General features: G+C 35.6%; 2 protein-coding genes and 1 pseudogene across 10 annotated transcripts; 2 read left to right on the forward strand and 1 right to left on the reverse strand.

Moving 5' to 3' along the window:
- Nucleotides 1-101: 101 nt before the first annotated feature.
- Nucleotides 102-4,656, forward strand: LOC130935424 (exocyst complex component SEC15B). 9 transcript variants are annotated; one of them, XR_009067872.1, is made up of 3 exons: nucleotides 102-2,618; nucleotides 3,517-3,684; nucleotides 4,276-4,656. XR_009067872.1 is itself a non-coding variant. In XM_057865169.1 (2 exons), exon 1 carries the CDS (start codon nucleotides 189-191, stop codon nucleotides 2,598-2,600), a length of 2,412 nt encoding a protein of 803 aa, XP_057721152.1. In that variant the 5' UTR covers nucleotides 102-188; the 3' UTR covers nucleotides 2,601-2,614; nucleotides 4,276-4,654. The 9 variants fall into 9 exon arrangements, 7 of the variants coding, with proteins under 7 accessions (XP_057721152.1, XP_057721147.1, XP_057721148.1 ...); XR_009067873.1 differs by having other exon boundaries at nucleotides 3,533-3,684; XM_057865169.1 differs by lacking the exon at nucleotides 3,517-3,684 and having other exon boundaries at nucleotides 102-2,614; nucleotides 4,276-4,654.
- Nucleotides 4,657-5,220: 564 nt separating this feature from the next.
- Nucleotides 5,221-6,096, forward strand: LOC130935425 (uncharacterized; annotated as a pseudogene).
- Nucleotides 6,097-12,036: 5,940 nt separating this feature from the next.
- Nucleotides 12,037-15,230, reverse strand: LOC130933638 (uncharacterized). Its single transcript, XM_057863262.1, has 6 exons — nucleotides 15,015-15,230; nucleotides 13,606-13,821; nucleotides 13,327-13,382; nucleotides 13,175-13,199; nucleotides 12,697-13,005; nucleotides 12,037-12,189 (listed from the first exon to the last, which is right to left on the reverse strand). The coding sequence occupies exons 1-6, from the start codon at nucleotides 15,228-15,230 to the stop codon at nucleotides 12,037-12,039; spliced, it is 975 nt and encodes a 324-aa protein (XP_057719245.1).
- Between the last annotated feature and the right edge of the window lie 2,207 nt (nucleotides 15,231-17,437).

Here is a 17,437-nt window from a genome sequence, read left to right on the forward strand (position 1 = left end):
GAATTTAATTGAAAAAATTATCGAAAACCATTTGCAAAATAACAAAATTTCAAGAATGAATTTGTCATTTAAAAATTAAGTTGCAAAGACTAAAATGTTTCTCGAGGACGAGTGAACGGTTTTTCAATTTCTCACACCATAATCCCTAAATTCGCTCCATTTGCTCCGTTAACAAGCACAACCAGGCGATGCACTCCTCCAAGCCCCCTCGCCGGAAAGTCGCTCCGGCGAACGGCGACGACTCCGGTGACAAGCTCGACCAACTCCTACTTTCCTCTGCCATCTGCAACAACGAGGACCTCGGCCCCTTTATCCGCAAGGCCTTCGCCTCCGGTAAGCCGGAGACGCTCCTCCACCACCTCCGCCAGTTTGCGCGCTCCAAAGAGTCCGAGATCGAGGAGGTCTGCAAGGCACACTACCAGGACTTCATCCTCGCTGTCGATGACCTCCGATCTCTTCTCTCCGATGTCGACGACCTTAAGTCCTCCCTCTCTGACTCCAACTCTAAGCTCCAGTCCGTCGCGCGTCCTCTACTCTCATCGCTTGACGCCTTCGTCGAGACACGAAACGTCTCGCGGAACGTCAACCTCGCAATTGAATCGGTGCATACATGCGTGGAGCTGATGGAGGTGTGCTCACGCGCCAACCGCCACCTCGCCGGCGACAACTTCTACATGGCGCTAAAGTGTGTTGACACGCTCGAGAGGGAATACTTGGAGAAGACGCCGTCAACGACGCTGAAGAGGATGCTAGAGAGAAAGATCCCGGAGATCCGGTCGCACATAGAGAGGAAGGTGAGTAAGGAGTTCGGCGACTGGCTGGTTGAGATCCGAGTGGTGAGTCGCAACCTTGGACAGCTGGCGATCGGCCAAGCTTCAGCAGCGAGGCAGAGAGAAGAAGATCTCAGGATCAAGCAGCGCCAGGCAGAGGAGCAGAGCAGGCTCAGCGTTAGGGACTGCATTTACGCTTTGGAGGAGGAGGAAGATGATGAAATTGCCGCTGGTAGCGGTATCGGTGAGGATGGATACGGAAACGGAGGTGGAATTGTTGGTTTTGATTTGACTCCTTTGTACAGGGCTTACCATATTCACCAGACGTTAGGGTTGGAAGAGCGGTTCAAGCAGTATTACTATGAGAATCGGAAGCTTCAGTTGACTTCGGACTTTCAGGTATCTTCGATGACACCTTTCCTTGAATCGCATCAGACATTCTTTGCGCAGATTGCGGGTTTCTTTGTGGTAGAGGATAGGGTTTTGAGGACTGGCGGTGGTTTGATATTGAAGATGGAGGTTGAGAATTTGTGGGATATTGCTGTTAGCAAGATGTGTTCTGTGTTGGAGGATCAGTTCTCCCGAATGCAGACTGCCAATCATCTCTTGCTCATTAAGGACTATGTGAGCCTTTTGGGAGTGACTCTGCGGAGGTATGGGTACCCGATTGATGCATTGCTAGATGTTTTGAGCAAACACAGGGATAAATATCACGAGCTTCTGTTGTCAGATTGCCGGAAGCAGATTGCTGAGGCACTTGCTGCTGATAAGTTTGAGCAGATGTTGATGAAGAAAGAGTATGAGTATTCCATGAATGTGCTTTCTTTCCAAATACAAACGTCGGATATTGTACCTGCTTTTCCTTATGTTGCACCATTTTCGACAACTGTGCCTGATTGTTGCCGCATTGTGCGGTCCTTCATTGAGGATTCTGTGAGTTTCATGTCTTATGGTGGGCAGCTTGAGTTCTATGAAATCGTTAAGAAATATTTAGACAGGCTTTTGACCGAGGTCTTAGATGAAGCTTTGTTAAAGCTTATTAATACATCAGTTAGTGGCGTGCCCCAGGCAATGCAAATGGCAGCAAATATGACTGTATTCGAGCGTGCATGTGATTTCTTCTTTCGCCATGCTGCACAGCTCTCAGGGATTCCATTGAGAATGGTGGAGAGAAGCAGGAGGCAGTTCCCGCTTAGGAAAGCTCGAGATGCTGCAGAAGAGACCCTTTCTGGGCTACTTAAAGCCAAGGTTGATGGATTTATGTTGCTTATTGAGAATGTAAATTGGATGGCTGATGAGCCGCCACAGAGTGGAAATGAATATGTAAATGAGGTCATCATTTATTTGGAAATTTTGGTTTCAACTGCTCAACAGATACTGCCAACTCAAGTCCTCAAAAGAGTTCTACAGCAAGTTCTTTCTCACATATCAGAGAAGATAGTTGGGGCTTTAGTTAGTGACTCTGTCAAGAGGTTTAATGTGAATGCTATTATTGGATTTGATGTGGACATCCGGCTTTTAGAACAATTTGCTGATAATCAGGCCTCCCTTTTTGCCGATGGAGATGCTGATGAATTGAAGATGGCGCTTGCTGAGTCAAGGCAATTGGTTAATTTGCTATTAAGCAATCATCCAGAGAACTTCTTGAATGCAGTGATTAGGGAGAGGAGTTACAATACTTTGGACCATAGGAAAGTAGTGATTGTTTCAGAGAAGTTGAGGGATCCTTCTGATCGGCTCTTTGGAACCTTTGGTAGTCGTGGAGCCAGGCAGAATCCAAAGAAGAAATCTCTGGATACATTGATAAAAAGGCTTAAGGATGTTAGCTGATTAAGCTCAAAGCTGTATGTAAGCACTTTCCCCTTCCCCTTGTTTCATCTTCTTGTTTTGTCTCTAGTCCCATTTTGACTTTGTGAATTATTTGTTATCAACTCATTCATAAAATTATTTGGTTAAGGCCTGCTTATCTTCTCCACTTCTTTTGAGATTTTCAAAGAATTTGTTTGAAATGTATGATCCCTATGTTCAATTTTTGTGTTTGACTAAAATACTCATAAGTACTATCATATTTGTTTTGAATTCTTAATTTGGCTTTCATCAGTAGGTTTGTGAAACCTAAATTGGAACATATTCGTTGTTTTATATTTGGAAAGGCCTGGCTGAGAATTCATGGGCTTGCCAATTGCCAGAGGCTAGTAAATCTCCGAGGCAGCCTCCAAAGGAATATGAATGAGGTGGTTGGGAAATAAGGGGAAAAAATTGGATGATAAACAGCGAACCTTGTCATTATCCATACATCTCCCGTGCCCTCATTTATTACTGAGCTACCAAAAAAAAGGACCACATTCTGTTTTCATCTCTTTAATGTTTACATACTTGCATGGTGCATCTTAGTCCTAAAGTTCCTGCTGACCTTAGATTAATGCACATATCGTGATCATTGCTTTGACATTTATATCTTTGTTACTCGATGCCAATCTTGATTGTAATGCATTCTTTGACTGTTAACTCAGATTTATGAATATAGCATAAATTCATAATCATTGGTTTGAGCCTTCGTTGGTTGTGAACTTGTGATGAGATTACTTTTTGAATTCTGCTGCCATGATTGCCATATATCTAAACCAGGAACATGGATAATGAGACCCTGCATCCAATAGGAAAAAAGGCCTTACATAGGTATTAGGGTTTAGAATTTCAAGTTGTAAGATGCTCCCCTTGTAATTCACAATGTTTAATAATGTAGTTATTATATCGATCAGTGAGCTAAATCAAAACATTGAAGCTCCAGAGCTTTGGAAGGAAATCAATTCCTAGCAAATTGGGACCCAATATACAACTGTGAGGTGTGATGCAAATCGAATTTCTTACTTCAAATTGAAACCAAACAAGAGGATGGGTTAAAACTTGAAAGGTGCGTTGAGTTTCTATATATGGATTCCAATTGTTAATGATCAAAGAATTTAAGGGCTAATTGGAGGTATCAGGTATGGGCTAGAACTTAGATGTGAACAGAAGTCCAGGATAAGTGGGCTAATATAGTAATTTCACATATCATTATATGCCTGCATCTTTACTTGGTTACATGCTTATGTTTGTTATTTGTATCTATTATGTCAACTAAATGGGAATGGATTATCTAATGTTTGGGCAGTCACATGACCAAGTAATGTGAAGAGAGAAATAGATTATAGACGTATAAACTAGGTAGATGAAGGATTAATCTCATTTCTGACTTATCAAATAACAACTACTGAATATTTGATAAATTCCTGCTGGATTTTCTCAAATTTTAAAACCGTGTAACCTAATTTATTAGGAATATTTGTCCATTTCCTATATCATGGAGAATATAATATAATGATCAGTTCCGTTCTCTTTTTCACATAATATATAATGGCTGGTTATAAAGTGGAATATTATGAAACCAAATCTCATAATATTCTACTAGGAGTTCCAGTCCTAGCATCAAATCAGGATTTTGATCATGAGATCCATTCTTCAGTGTCTCTCAGGATGCCTCACCAATCACTTCGATGTGTCCTGACCTCTAAGGATGACGAGCCATGTAATATTTGCACAAACAGGTCCTGTTGGTTGATAGAAACTAAAACCTTGATTCTCATCCATGGCAGAAGAATTGCGTTATATTTGGATTAACTTATAGCCGATCGACTTTGTTTCTCAACTACCCCCCGAAAAAAGAAAAGAAAAGAAAATAAACTGTTTCTCAGTTTCTCAATGGGAATGCAGTAACCTGAGGTAATGCCTCAAGTGTGCTTGAAGCGTGTGTGCGTGTTTGCGCTCAGTCTGTGTTTTGTGATTGTGAGAATGAGAAGACTAAAATGAGCTCTAAATACTAGTTGTTCAAAGAAAAAAATTATACACCAAGTCATCTATTATCTACATTATATAGTTTGTTTAACACTTTTACTTATTTCTTGCATAATGATATACAGTAACAAAATTTTATCCCAGCAAAGGTCAATTATAAGTAAAACGATTTTATATACTTTGTAAATCAATCAGATGTGTTGAGTCCATTATATCACCATTATATACAAAAAATAAATAAATATTAATATATTTATACACCAACATTGTATTTAAAAAGTATTTTAAACAAATTAAAAAGCTGTCTATTAGGGATCAATGTGTTTAGGCATTGATAATGTAAAATATTTTATACATCATCTAATTAGATTTATTCATAATATGACAATATATATATATATATATATATATATATTCATGAAAAAACTCTTTTTGAGTACGAAAATTAAACTCAATATAATAATCTAAATATTTTTCCTTCCACCTCGTCATCTTGTAGAACTCCTCCACTCTGAAGAACCTTGCCACGTGCTACGCGAGTTGCACGCATTATTAGAATATTGATATTGACCTCATCAAAGTGGCAACGAAAACATGCATGAAGTCGAAAACAGTAATGCAATTTAAGCAGTGCCACATGAATTTTGCTATAGGACATATATGTTCTGCATTTATTTATTATGATCAATGGTCGTGTCTTGATCTCAACATGTCCACCCCTCAACCTATAAGGAAACAAGTTTTCGATTGTCATCAAACGCAAGCGATAATGAAATCCTCAATTGCACTCGTATGTGTCCTTCTATACGCCACAGTTTCACTCGCATCCCAGCAAGAAGATCAGAAGCTAACAGCATACGATGTTCTAGAACAGTACGATTTTCCAGTGGGTCTTCTTCCCAAGGGTGCAACCGGGTATGAGCTTGACGCAAAGACGGGTCAGTTCACTGCGTATTTGAATGGAACTTGCAGCTTCAGCATTGAATCTTACGAGCTCAAGTACAAATCCACCATCAAGGGAGTGATCTCGAAAGATAGGTTGGCGAAGCTGAAGGGTGTGAGTGTCAAAGTTGCACTCTTGTGGCTCAACATCGTTGAGGTCACTCGTAACGATGACGAACTCCAATTCTCCGTTGGTATTGCCTCCGCGGACTTTGCCGTCAACAACTTTCTCCAATGCCCCCAGTGTGGATGTGGATTCGATTGCAACAATTCCCGGGAAAACAACGGTGATGTAGTTTCCTCCATTTAGTTTTTATTCGTAATATGCAGAACTATATCTTTGCGGTGTTTTTTTTTCTTTTTTGTCAGGGTTCTGTTGCTTTAAGTATGATAGTGTTTTGCATTTTTATTTTCTTTTTTTTGGGTGGCAACCCACAAAATATAGACTCTTAGCCCAAAACATAACATATTGGGCCTTTGGCACATATGTAACCAAAAAACGGAATAACCAACTTCGCTTAGTTGTGTAATCAATTCTCTCTTCATTTAAGTATTAGGATTTAAATTCTATTATATAGATATAATAATTTGTTGGCCAGTCTCTTAATTGAAATTTAGATTCACCACAAATTAATTTTTAAACTGTTAAACTAGCTGAGGTCTAGGGATACCATGAAAAATTAAAACAAAATTAAAAGATTTCTCAAATTAAGATGAATTTTTCGACTAAATTTTTAAAGTGGTCTCTCAAATTAGGTTTATATACTAATTTAATCTCTAGATTTTTAATTACACCATTTTGAGACTTCAGATTGAACTCCGAGCTCTATACAAGTCTCAAGCCCATTTCCTGCATGAGTTAGTGAATCGGAGTACTGATATGACACAATCACTACCACACTAGACGTAAAGGACGACGTTGTCTAAGGTTTTGGCACCTAGTGAGACGAAAATGCCACCATTTTAGTTGCACGAGGAAAAAATGTTAGAAACATGTATTTCGATATTCACAATTTTTTCCCTTCTTTTTTCCAATACTCAACACTTTGTCTCCGTCTTATTCTGACAATGACGAAAATGGTGTGATTTACAATTTTAATAATTTTGGGAGACTACTAGTATTGCCGAGGAAACACCATTGTAGATGTTAGCGATGTTAGTATACAGCAAATTTTTTTTTTGCTAACCATATATATATGATTCATGGGTTTAGTTAGTTTTCTTTTTGTATGTGATTGGGGTGTTTTCATCGTTGTTGAAGTTTTCAAAAAAATGAAAAATGAATGATGGTCTATTCTCCTGATAACAAAAATCGTTTGAATGATATTAATGAAGATATGTTAGAGATTTAATTTTTTACATTAGGGATGACCATAAAGAGTTTGGATACGACAAGATAAAAAAATGTTGGTGACTTATTTCAAGTAGGAGTCTAAAAGTTGAACTGAGAAGATTAAACAATGATGGAGAGTTAAGGGAGATATGTTTCTTTGCTAAAAAAAATAATGATCTTGTGAATGTATTCATGGAGCATGAAGTATCAACACCTGAGATTCTAAAAAGAAAAGAAGTTGTGGTACGGCTTGATGATCAAGAGGAGATATTAGTAAGGAAGCTAAGGTCATTTCAAACACTTCTACGAATCCTACTCCTAACATGTCCCTCTAGTTGCTGATCCTAAGCCATGTGCTGTTCCGAGATCAAAAGTGGAGCGCAATCCCTAGTCCAAGAGCATATCTTCTGTGCCTAAAAAACAAGAACCAAAACCAAATCTAAGGACGAGGCAACATCCACAACCACATTAGTCTGATACCTTCTTAGGTTTGGTTCTTGTTTCGTTGGCTATAACCTGACTCAGTAAACTATAAATTAGAATCTTCTTAGAACTAAATAAATAAACACGTGCTACTTAGGAGTACGTGGAGTACGTGCTTTGCTCTCCTAACGTGCTTATCTTAAGAAGTCAAACATCATTAAAGAGCAATTATCACATAATTAGACTCACATTCTCAACCGCTCCACAATATTAGACCCACTAAGTAACCGCACAACAATTCTATAAATACATCCACTCCTGACATGGAAGAGGTACACTATTCATTCTGAGTAATTTGATAGTTATCTTTTACTCTTACTAACTTGAGCGTTTGAGTGTCTTTGCAGGTGCCCACCACCGCCGTTCTTGGAGAAAATCGACGTATCATCCCTCTTGTCCAAGGAAAAGCGAGTCCGAGCATCAAGAAAACGAGCTATACCTTGGAGTCGGCTATCTACAAAAGAACATTTGGTGCCCACCGTGGGGCACGAAATTCATCTAATCCCACTATTTCCTTTACCTAGCTCTTTATTCTTCTTTTTTACAGGATCTCCAATCCTCAAGTATGGCTAATAATGGGGTCCATCAACCCACGCAAGCAGAGCTCCTAGCTCAGATTGTTGAACTCCAGGCGGAAGTCCGAAGGATAGCCGAGCTGTCCGTCCATAACAATGCCGGAAAGAACGAGGAAGGAAACTCTAAAGGCTCAGCTCAAAGCCACGCAGACCCATTGAGCATCAATCCGCCAAAAGAGAAGCTGACCTTAGACAACCCATTCTCCGAAGAGATCACCAACTATCAGATGCCAAAAAATTCGTGCTGCCTACCACTCTTGAGCCATACAAGGGGATTGGTGACCCCATGCTCATGTTAAAAAATTTCAATCCATGATATTTTTAATGGCGCTAACAATGAACTTGGACTTTGCTGATCCTTTCCTACTTATTTTGATGGTGCTGTATTACTTTGATTTTCTAAATTGTCTACATGTTCGATCTCCTCATTTGAAGAGTTGGCGAGATCCTTTATCGACTACTTCGCAGCTTCGAGGATATACGTACACGGATCAGATTATCTTGGCACCATCAGACAAGGACAACACGAAAGTTTAAAGGAATACATGACTCGGTTTGTTAAAGCAACCATGGAAATACCAGATCTAGACCCAGCAGTCCACTTGCACGTCCTCAAGGCCGGCCTCCGACCCAGTAAGTTCCGGGAGACAATCGCGGTTACTAAACCAAAGACGCTGGAGGAATTTCGAGAAAGGGCAACGAGACAAATGGAGATCGAAGAACTCCATGAGGCTCAGAGAACGGACAACCAACCACCTAAGAAAGAAGAAGATAAGACTATGAGATCGCCAAACAATAAGGAAACAAGGAAGCCATTCAAGCTCACCCCAAAATTCGATACTTATACTAGATTCAACACAAAGAGAGAAAAAATAATCAAAGAAATTTTGAACGTCAAAATAATAAAACCCCCGCCTGAGCAGGAAGTTACCAAGATCAACGATTTGTCGACAAGAGCAAACACTGTGCTTTCCATCAGAAGTACGGGCACACGACGGACGAATGCGTAATCGCCAAAGACTTATTAGAAAGGCTAGCCCGGCAAGGTCTCTTGGACAAATATGTCGAAGGAAGAGGAAGCAAGGAAAACATTCGAGACCGAGAAGAGCGTCAACGAACCTCGAAAGAATAGGATGACAGTAGATGGTCCAACCCTAATCCACCAAAAGGAGTCATAAACTGCATATCTAGAGGATTTGCCGGGAGAGGCGAGACAAACGCAGCATGCAAGCGAAGTTACCGAGCAATGCTGACAATCGAAGGAAGGGTACCACAAAGGAGTCGTATGCCTCCATCAAATTTGAACGGAACAGTTCTCATTAATGTTCTTGTCCAGTTTCTAGTTGAACACAAACAACTCGAGCTCCTAGCTCTGTGACTAAAACCCCAAATCATTTGGTATACCGTTGCAACTAATACCAATGTTGGAAGAAGAAGAAGAAATCGAAAAAGATGGAAGAAAAATACAGAAGTAGAAGAAGATGGAATTCAAACTATGTTTAAGGTTTATACATAAAGACAGAGATTAAATTGGAGCATGGTCATCACATATTCATGTCACCTAGCTGTTAATAACGTCACCATGAGAGTGGCTGTAATAGTGCAATTGAAAGCTCAAAAATAAAATTAGTGTACAGATCCAATCTAAAAGACCGCGTTTTAAACTTTTCCTATAAATTAATGAAATACAGTAACAGCTAGTTAATTACTTTACGTGAAAATGTTCTTTATGGTTTTTGCCCGTTAGCTTAATTACTTTTGTGACTATGGTGTTTGCCACTAAATATGATCATGTCTGTGTTTATCAAACAGAGTCATAAATTTAAATCGCACAAATTATGCAGAAAGGAGTTTTGTGTAGTTTTAGAATCTAGACGAAAATGGAGATGGCATCGTTCGGTCTCATTCTTAAATGGCTTACTGAATGGCCCCATTTCATTATGCATTTGCAATTCATGGTTACGCATGATCTTGCTTCATTATTAGATTAGGGCATTAGGCTTGAATGGTGTTACTGTTTATTGCGTGGCATGAATGTTGTTTGACTTTGAGCCGCCAATAATGAAATTTACTTGACCTTACTAACATAAGACTTGACTCTTGAGGTCGTGGTGCCTTGCGAATAAGATTCCAATACGATGATTAGACAATGAGACTTCTTTAGGCCAATTGCAAAATTAATTACTATTTGCTAATTAGGTATTTACTATTTATTTATACTGTCCGTACACAAACAATGTTTTTGAATTCAACAACATCGTAAAAGGTTTAACTATGTCATCTATAAAAAATTAAACTCAATTGCGAATCAACACTATTTTTAGCTAGACCAAATTAGGAATACCATTATGTATATGATTTTGATTTTAGGAATAAAAATATTTGAAAGGTGAGGGTGGATGCTTGGTAGCAAAGAAGATGTCATGATTGTGAGTTGAAAGAAGGATCCAAGCAGAGCATAATTCCCGGCTTTAATTTTTGGCTGCTCTTTCTAGACACATGAAAAGACTTTTCTTCTAATTTGCTCTCTTTCTTTAATTCTTTATCAGATTATGGAACGCGGCCTTTGACTTTTATATTACAATGTAATGAACGTTAAAATCTTCGTTTCCCTTCTTCAAATCAGGAGAGAACATGTATCCAAACGTGTTTCACACTTAAATCTAACAAAATATCCCCCGGGTTAGTAGGCTAAGTAGTCCCTTGCGATAAGAGCCGTTAATGTTGAAAGCTTCACTTACTATTTTGGCATTTTGCTTCTTCAAACTCTTCGTATAATACAAAGTAAAACAACGAATAAATTTCGAAAATTTATATTTTGGACAGTTTAATTTTTTTAAAAATTATTAATAAAATTTTTTAAGATAATAGATGCAGATAAATTAGTTTAAATTAAGATTTTTATTTTAATTATAGAGATTAATTTAAAAATAATATATTTATATTTACTATTTAAAAAAATTATTAATATTTTTTAAAAAAATAATCTATCTAAAATATAAATTTTTAGAAATTTATCCTCTACTCAATACTATATTTCATGATGATCTGAATTTCATACGCCAAATGATAATAATTGAAGTCGCATTGTCGGCTTATGTACAGTAGTGTAACAGATTTATTTCATCATACATTTGAATAGTCTCACACTCACTAGGATCTTTATTGTCCACTCCTTTGTATGGTAAACATCGCATGCTTCCTTCTTATACATACGTTTGTAATTCAATTATTAGGAAAGAACTACTTTTCAGGTAGCCTTTCATCTGAATTAGGTATAACATTATTTTTAGATCTTAGCTTCCAATAATAATACGAAAAGAAAAAGTTTAGGAGGTGAGTAATTTTATTAAATTTTAGTTGGTATGTAATTAACAAAAAAAGTTAGTAATTTTATATTATTAGATAAAATTTTACATTATTAAAAATATTATTAATAGTTATTTGATAACTATAAATTACAAAAATTACTGATTCCTAACACTCCTTATATAATAATTTAAGCACGAGTGGTGGTGGTGGATGACATGACTCATCATTCATCAATTTTCAATTCCATAAGTGGTATAATTGATCTCCAAATCTCGTTAGTTGGTTGAAATATCAATTAAAGAAATTTTTGAGACCAACAATTTTTTATATTTTTTATTCTTATTTGACAAGTATAAACATTAAATTGATTTTAATAAATAAATTTTATTAATTTATATGTGTAAATTTAAAAAAAAATATAAATGTAAACTATATTAATTTATGTATATAAAATTTTGATAAATATAAGTGTAACTTATATGTTTATTGTATATAAATTAAAACACTTATAAATATATATAAATTATTGGCTTATTGTCGATAAAAAATGATAATATTTACCAACTATATCATATGCCTCATATGAATTATTATACCCTGCCAAACCAATACACCTTATTAAAAAATTTGTTTAAAGTGTGTAATTTAATTCTTAGCACTACACTAAATCCGGCAAATAGCAGCGGTTATGCATAGGATTAGCAGCGGTTTTTAACCGTTGCCAAACTGATAGCAACGATTGATATATCCGCTGAAAGATAGCGTGCGGTTAAACCGTTTGCAGTGGTTAATAGCAACCGCTGGAACAACCGCTACTAAATGGTATTTTGCAGAGGTATAATTTTGCAGCGGTTCGATCCGCTACAAAATCATTCGAATATAACTGCTTGAAGATGGCGGCGGTTGTTAACCGCTGCAAAATGCTAACCGTTGAAATATTCTGTTAAGATATAACAGCGGATTTAAAACCGCTGCCTAATGTAGAGTTACACTTTTTTTTAAAAAAAAAACTCGAATTTACACTAAAATATGCCAATTCTTTTATTCTTTATACATTCTTCCACTCAGTTGTGTTACCTTATTAAAATAACTAACAGTCAATCAAACTACAACACACGAAACAAAACAAAAATATATGCAAAAGAACAATCATTATTATAATTATTTGAATTCAGTGCATCGATGACTGTAAACTACAGATAAAGTCACGAAAATAAAAAACTACAAAAAATATCTCAAAAGTCATTATGACAGTGAAAAAAATTAAAGAGTATTCAGATTCCAACATTCATAATTCAAATCGTTAGCTGCCCGCACATCATCTTGCATGGGATGAGGTTGGTGCACTTCTTAAAGAATCCAAATCTTCAGCTATTTCAGGTGGCAAACTACCTCCTTGTTGCTGGATTATGTATCTTAATAAATTTTTCATACTCTGTATTTTTGCCTTCCCCTCTGCCTCCATTCTCTGTCTCTTTGCCTTTTCCTCTGCTGCTGTTGCCTTGAATTCTGCTGACTCTGCCTTAAGTTCTGCTGCCTCCGCCTTAAGTTTTACAATCTCCATCTGATACTCCTCAATTTGTACACCGTAGTCGGACTGCTGTGGAATGTTACGAAAATACTGACTGTGACATGGACCAAAATCGAGCCCATGAACTCTTCCTGGGTGCTCCTTTCCAAGCACTTGTGCAAGGGAATCATTGTGTGAAAATTTCTTGCTGGAGAGGTCTTGGCTCTCAATGTTTTCAATTGCTTCCTGCAAAAATGTGAGATCCGGATTTACACTAATTTAAATTCAACGGTCCTAATTTGAAATAGAAATATGAAAAAGTAAAGAACATGATTTACCCCAACCAGACGCGCATCTTCATTCATATACGAACCATTCTTTTTTTTATGACTTATGGTCCATCCCTCTCCTCTACCAATAGGCCTTCCCGGTCGTAGCTCCTATAACAATCATTAACACACATTCATATAACAGACAACACTATATTACCAGAAACACGTCACCATTCTGGAACTGAATTTAAATTAATTACTTCTTCGTGTCTCTTTCTTGCCATCGTTTTAGAACCTCCGGTATGTGTACATTTGCTTTGAACGATTAGCAGCATTTTTTTTACACTTCTCCTACACAAAAAATGACAAACATAAATGTTATCACATTAAGTTACTAAACTTTTAACGATTTTATAAGTCAGGCATGTACAACTTCAGGAAATACAAAAAAGAATAAGGTGATGAACTTTTTGGTAGTAGTTTTTCCACTATCACAATAAATTCAGCATATTTAGTAGTAATTCATGACGATTTAAAATCGAATACAATGAAATTTCAACTAAGCATTTGTTACCTTTGTGTCCTCGTTCAACCGATATTCAAGAAACTTTTTCCAATGATTTGCCTTTATTCCTGCTGGCTTACCCTTGAGGTTTTGGTCAAAAGTCAGTTCTTCGTCATAAACCTTATGGAACAAATGATTTCTTGCGTTCCTCCAGGAATTTTCTATCCTTTGTACAATTCCCCGCTTTATGATCCCTTTTCCATCGTCCTCATAGTGGAAGACTCGCTATAAGTAGTTCAGATCATAAGATAACACAATAAACATGATAACTATATTGACATAAGTGCTTTCACACCGTCATTCTAACTATTAACTTTAACTCCAAATCCATTCCACATCACAGAAGAACCTATATACACGATTCATCAACTCAAAACACAAACAAATTTGATTGAGAAATTTCCACAATGAAAACTTTATCATAAAGGCTAAGTTCAAAATACAAGTTGCACAACCAATATAAGCATATAAATAGCATGAATCACCTCCAATATAAGCATGAATAAACACCTTCAAAGTATGAACCGAACCCCCCTTGGTGGACCAGCTTAGTAGTGATCAAATACATATCACTTCATTAAATAAAGATTGTAGTTACTAATACAATCTGTTAGAACTTTTTGACAAAGAAACCCTTCAAGTCCTATTAAAGGAATCAGGCTGAATCTCTTTTACAATAGCTTTCTACAGGCATGGACAACAATAACAAAGTTAAAATGTGAAGGTGTTTTTGGTTAGGAGGGTTGAGGAGGAGCATACCAATATAGTAAGACAAAGAAAATATATAATAATTAACCACCTCGAACAGACTTACATATTATCAAAAGACACATCATTAGACATGAACAATTCTCAGCAACAAAATTCAAAGAAGTCAACAAAAAGAAACCCAACATGCACTATCCTTCTCTACTTTACCAAACTAAAACAAACAAATAGAAAACCAAATAAATCCACCTACTAATACAGAATAGCAGCACATAAAAACAGCAACCCCATAGCTAGCAAATAATTAAATAAATCTCTCAACAAATAATTAAAACCACAATACATTCCAAAATTTCAAAGTTAGGAAGGTAACAGAATCAACTTCTGCGAATGTGTTTCATATTTATCTTCATCTGACATTTTCATTTAATCGGAAATCATAAGCTATAGATATTCACTCTCTAATTCTTTATAATAGGAGCAGCTTTAACATTCTCCTAAGGTTTATAAGTTTTATCATTATTATTATTATTATTGTTATTATTATTACTACAACTACTAGTTACATTGCTATACACGAATGACCGGATTAATTGTGGCTTAAGTTATTTAATAATGTATTGCAATTTAAGATATTAAAAAAAAAATTTGCGAACTAAGCATTGGTAACACCTTACTTTATACAAAAAAAAAAAAAAACTAAACATTACCTTAAACTGGTCAAAGGCATGCTCCTTGGAAGCCTTGCTCATTGTCTTCCAACTTTTTTCACCAATTGGCAACTGTTGAAAATCAGACGCCAATGTCCCCAAGAACCCGCTCAATAGGCCCGCTGCCTGACCAACTTGTTGCAACTCTCTGTTATGGTTTAGCACGATCTTCTTTCCAGGAGAAAATGCTAATGCCTCATTTACAGTCAACTCCATACAATAAGTCACACCATTAAAATAGAGTTACATAAACATAAAATCAAAAACTAATAAAGCATGAGTATTTAGTTAAATAAACAACTTCAAAAATCAGTTAAACAAAAGCATGCACATTCAGTTAAATAAATTGGGAAAATTACCTGGAAGCTCGACCAAATGTCAACGTTGATGGCTGGGACCTGAGCCACCGAGTGACCAAGGCAAGTAGAAGTAATGGAGCACCTTCACACCGAGGAAGGAAAAGAGCTTGCGACAGCTCAGGTGCGCGAGGGAGGCTTCGCGATGACAACAACGGCGGCTTAATAGAAGCACAGGAGGGTTGCGACGGAAGGAAAGGTAGCGACCTGAGGACCATCGGTGGCGGCACCCGGTTATGGCTTGCCGAGGAGAATCGGCGGAGACCTTCACGTGACGGCGGCGCTCTGAACTTTAGATGCTGGCTCTCTTCATTTCTCTTGGAGTGGGCTCTAATTAGGGTTAAATGTGGGCTGAACAGATTCAGAAAGGCGTTGCTTCAATGAGACGGCCAAGTCACGGTTCGGTTCGCCCGAACCGAATCTCGGCCGGTTAATCAATTTAATTTCAGTTTTTAAACAATCCAAATTTTGCTTAATCAACTGCGTACATTTAGTAAAATAATAAAAAAGAAAATAAGAGTGTTTTAATATGCCAACGGTAATTTTTGGTTAATTATCTACTGTTTCTAAACATGTTATACTAAAAATGGTAATGATGGTCTCGACATATATTTTTTTATTAATCTTGTTCTATATAAGGAAAAACAATAAGTGGGTTTTGTGTATCTTTAATATTGTTAATCTCTTTTTTTCTTTTAAGTGTGTTGACGTCAAATATGTTATTTAAGATAAAGTATTTTTTATTCATTTTTTTGTTTACTAACTTTTGACTTCTATTTGATATACAGTTCATAGACTATTTTTTTTTTTGGCATCTTTGACCTACAAACATAAGTTGCGTAATTAGTTATGTGCATATGTTATTAAATTTTCTATTTTTTTAATATCATTCTGTATGACTTTATGTATTTTTCAATTTCATTATTTTTTTATAATTCCAATTACAAATTATAATTCAAGGAATTATAGTTTAGGTATTAATTTAATTTTTTATTCTCCTAATAAATTACCTATTTTATTTTATTCTCAATTTAGTAATTGTTATTATTTAATTATTTATTTATATTTCGTTCTATTTTATTATACGTAATTATGTTGCATATAAATTTCTAAAATCAATTGACCAATTTACTAATTTAGAATATATATTTTTTATTTATAGAAATCATACTGGAAAATATTTTAAAAAATATCTTTCGTTCTATTTTATTATATGTAATTTTTTATTTTCTTATTCGAATAATTACTATGCATTTCTATTTTTTTTTTAAATTTAAATTAATATATCTTTTCATAATAATGTATAAACTTTTTTGCCCCCCAATATAATTTTTTTGGGTCCGTCACTGCTTATAGATATAAGATATAAGATATCTTTAATTTATTTTTTCTTTAAACAACACAAATTTAGAGTAAAAATGATTATTTGATACAAGAACAATAAAATCTACAGTACATAAAGTGATTACCTAAATATAATAACGTAAGTCATTTCGAACATAATAATATAAATATTAAATATAGTATTATAAAAAAATGATGTTTCTAGAAATAAATATAGATTATTATATAAAAACTAATTTGAAAGGTACAAAGACTTGAGGGTAACATAGTAAATTAATTAAGTGGAAAATATTAGTGAATTAAACTATTAAGATAGTAAAATTACATATAAAACTATTAAATTATTTAATATTCTTTTTATTATTAAACTAAAAATATCAAATATAAGTATAGTGTCTTAAATTTTGAAGGGGGGCCGAGTTCACTACTCGCCCCCTTTAAGAAAGATAGGAAAAAATAGCCATAGAAAATACAGAAAAAAATTAAAACTAATGCCAAGATTTTTCATTTACATAACTAAAATAAAACGTAAAAATAAACTTTGAATACAAATAAGAGTATAGAAATTTTGAATTCCCTCCATTAAAAAGGTTTTATGGGAGGAGTGTTTTACGAACAAAAAATTTTCGTAAGGTACTCCATGAATGAACTTATATGAATGACTATTATATCAAAAAATTCTTCTTGTTATTTTTTTGCCAAACAGTAATTGGCGTAAATTTT

Source organism: Arachis stenosperma, chromosome 6 (genome assembly GCF_014773155.1).
Source record: "Arachis stenosperma cultivar V10309 chromosome 6, arast.V10309.gnm1.PFL2, whole genome shotgun sequence".
NCBI classification, from domain to species: Eukaryota; Viridiplantae; Streptophyta; class Magnoliopsida; order Fabales; family Fabaceae; genus Arachis; species Arachis stenosperma.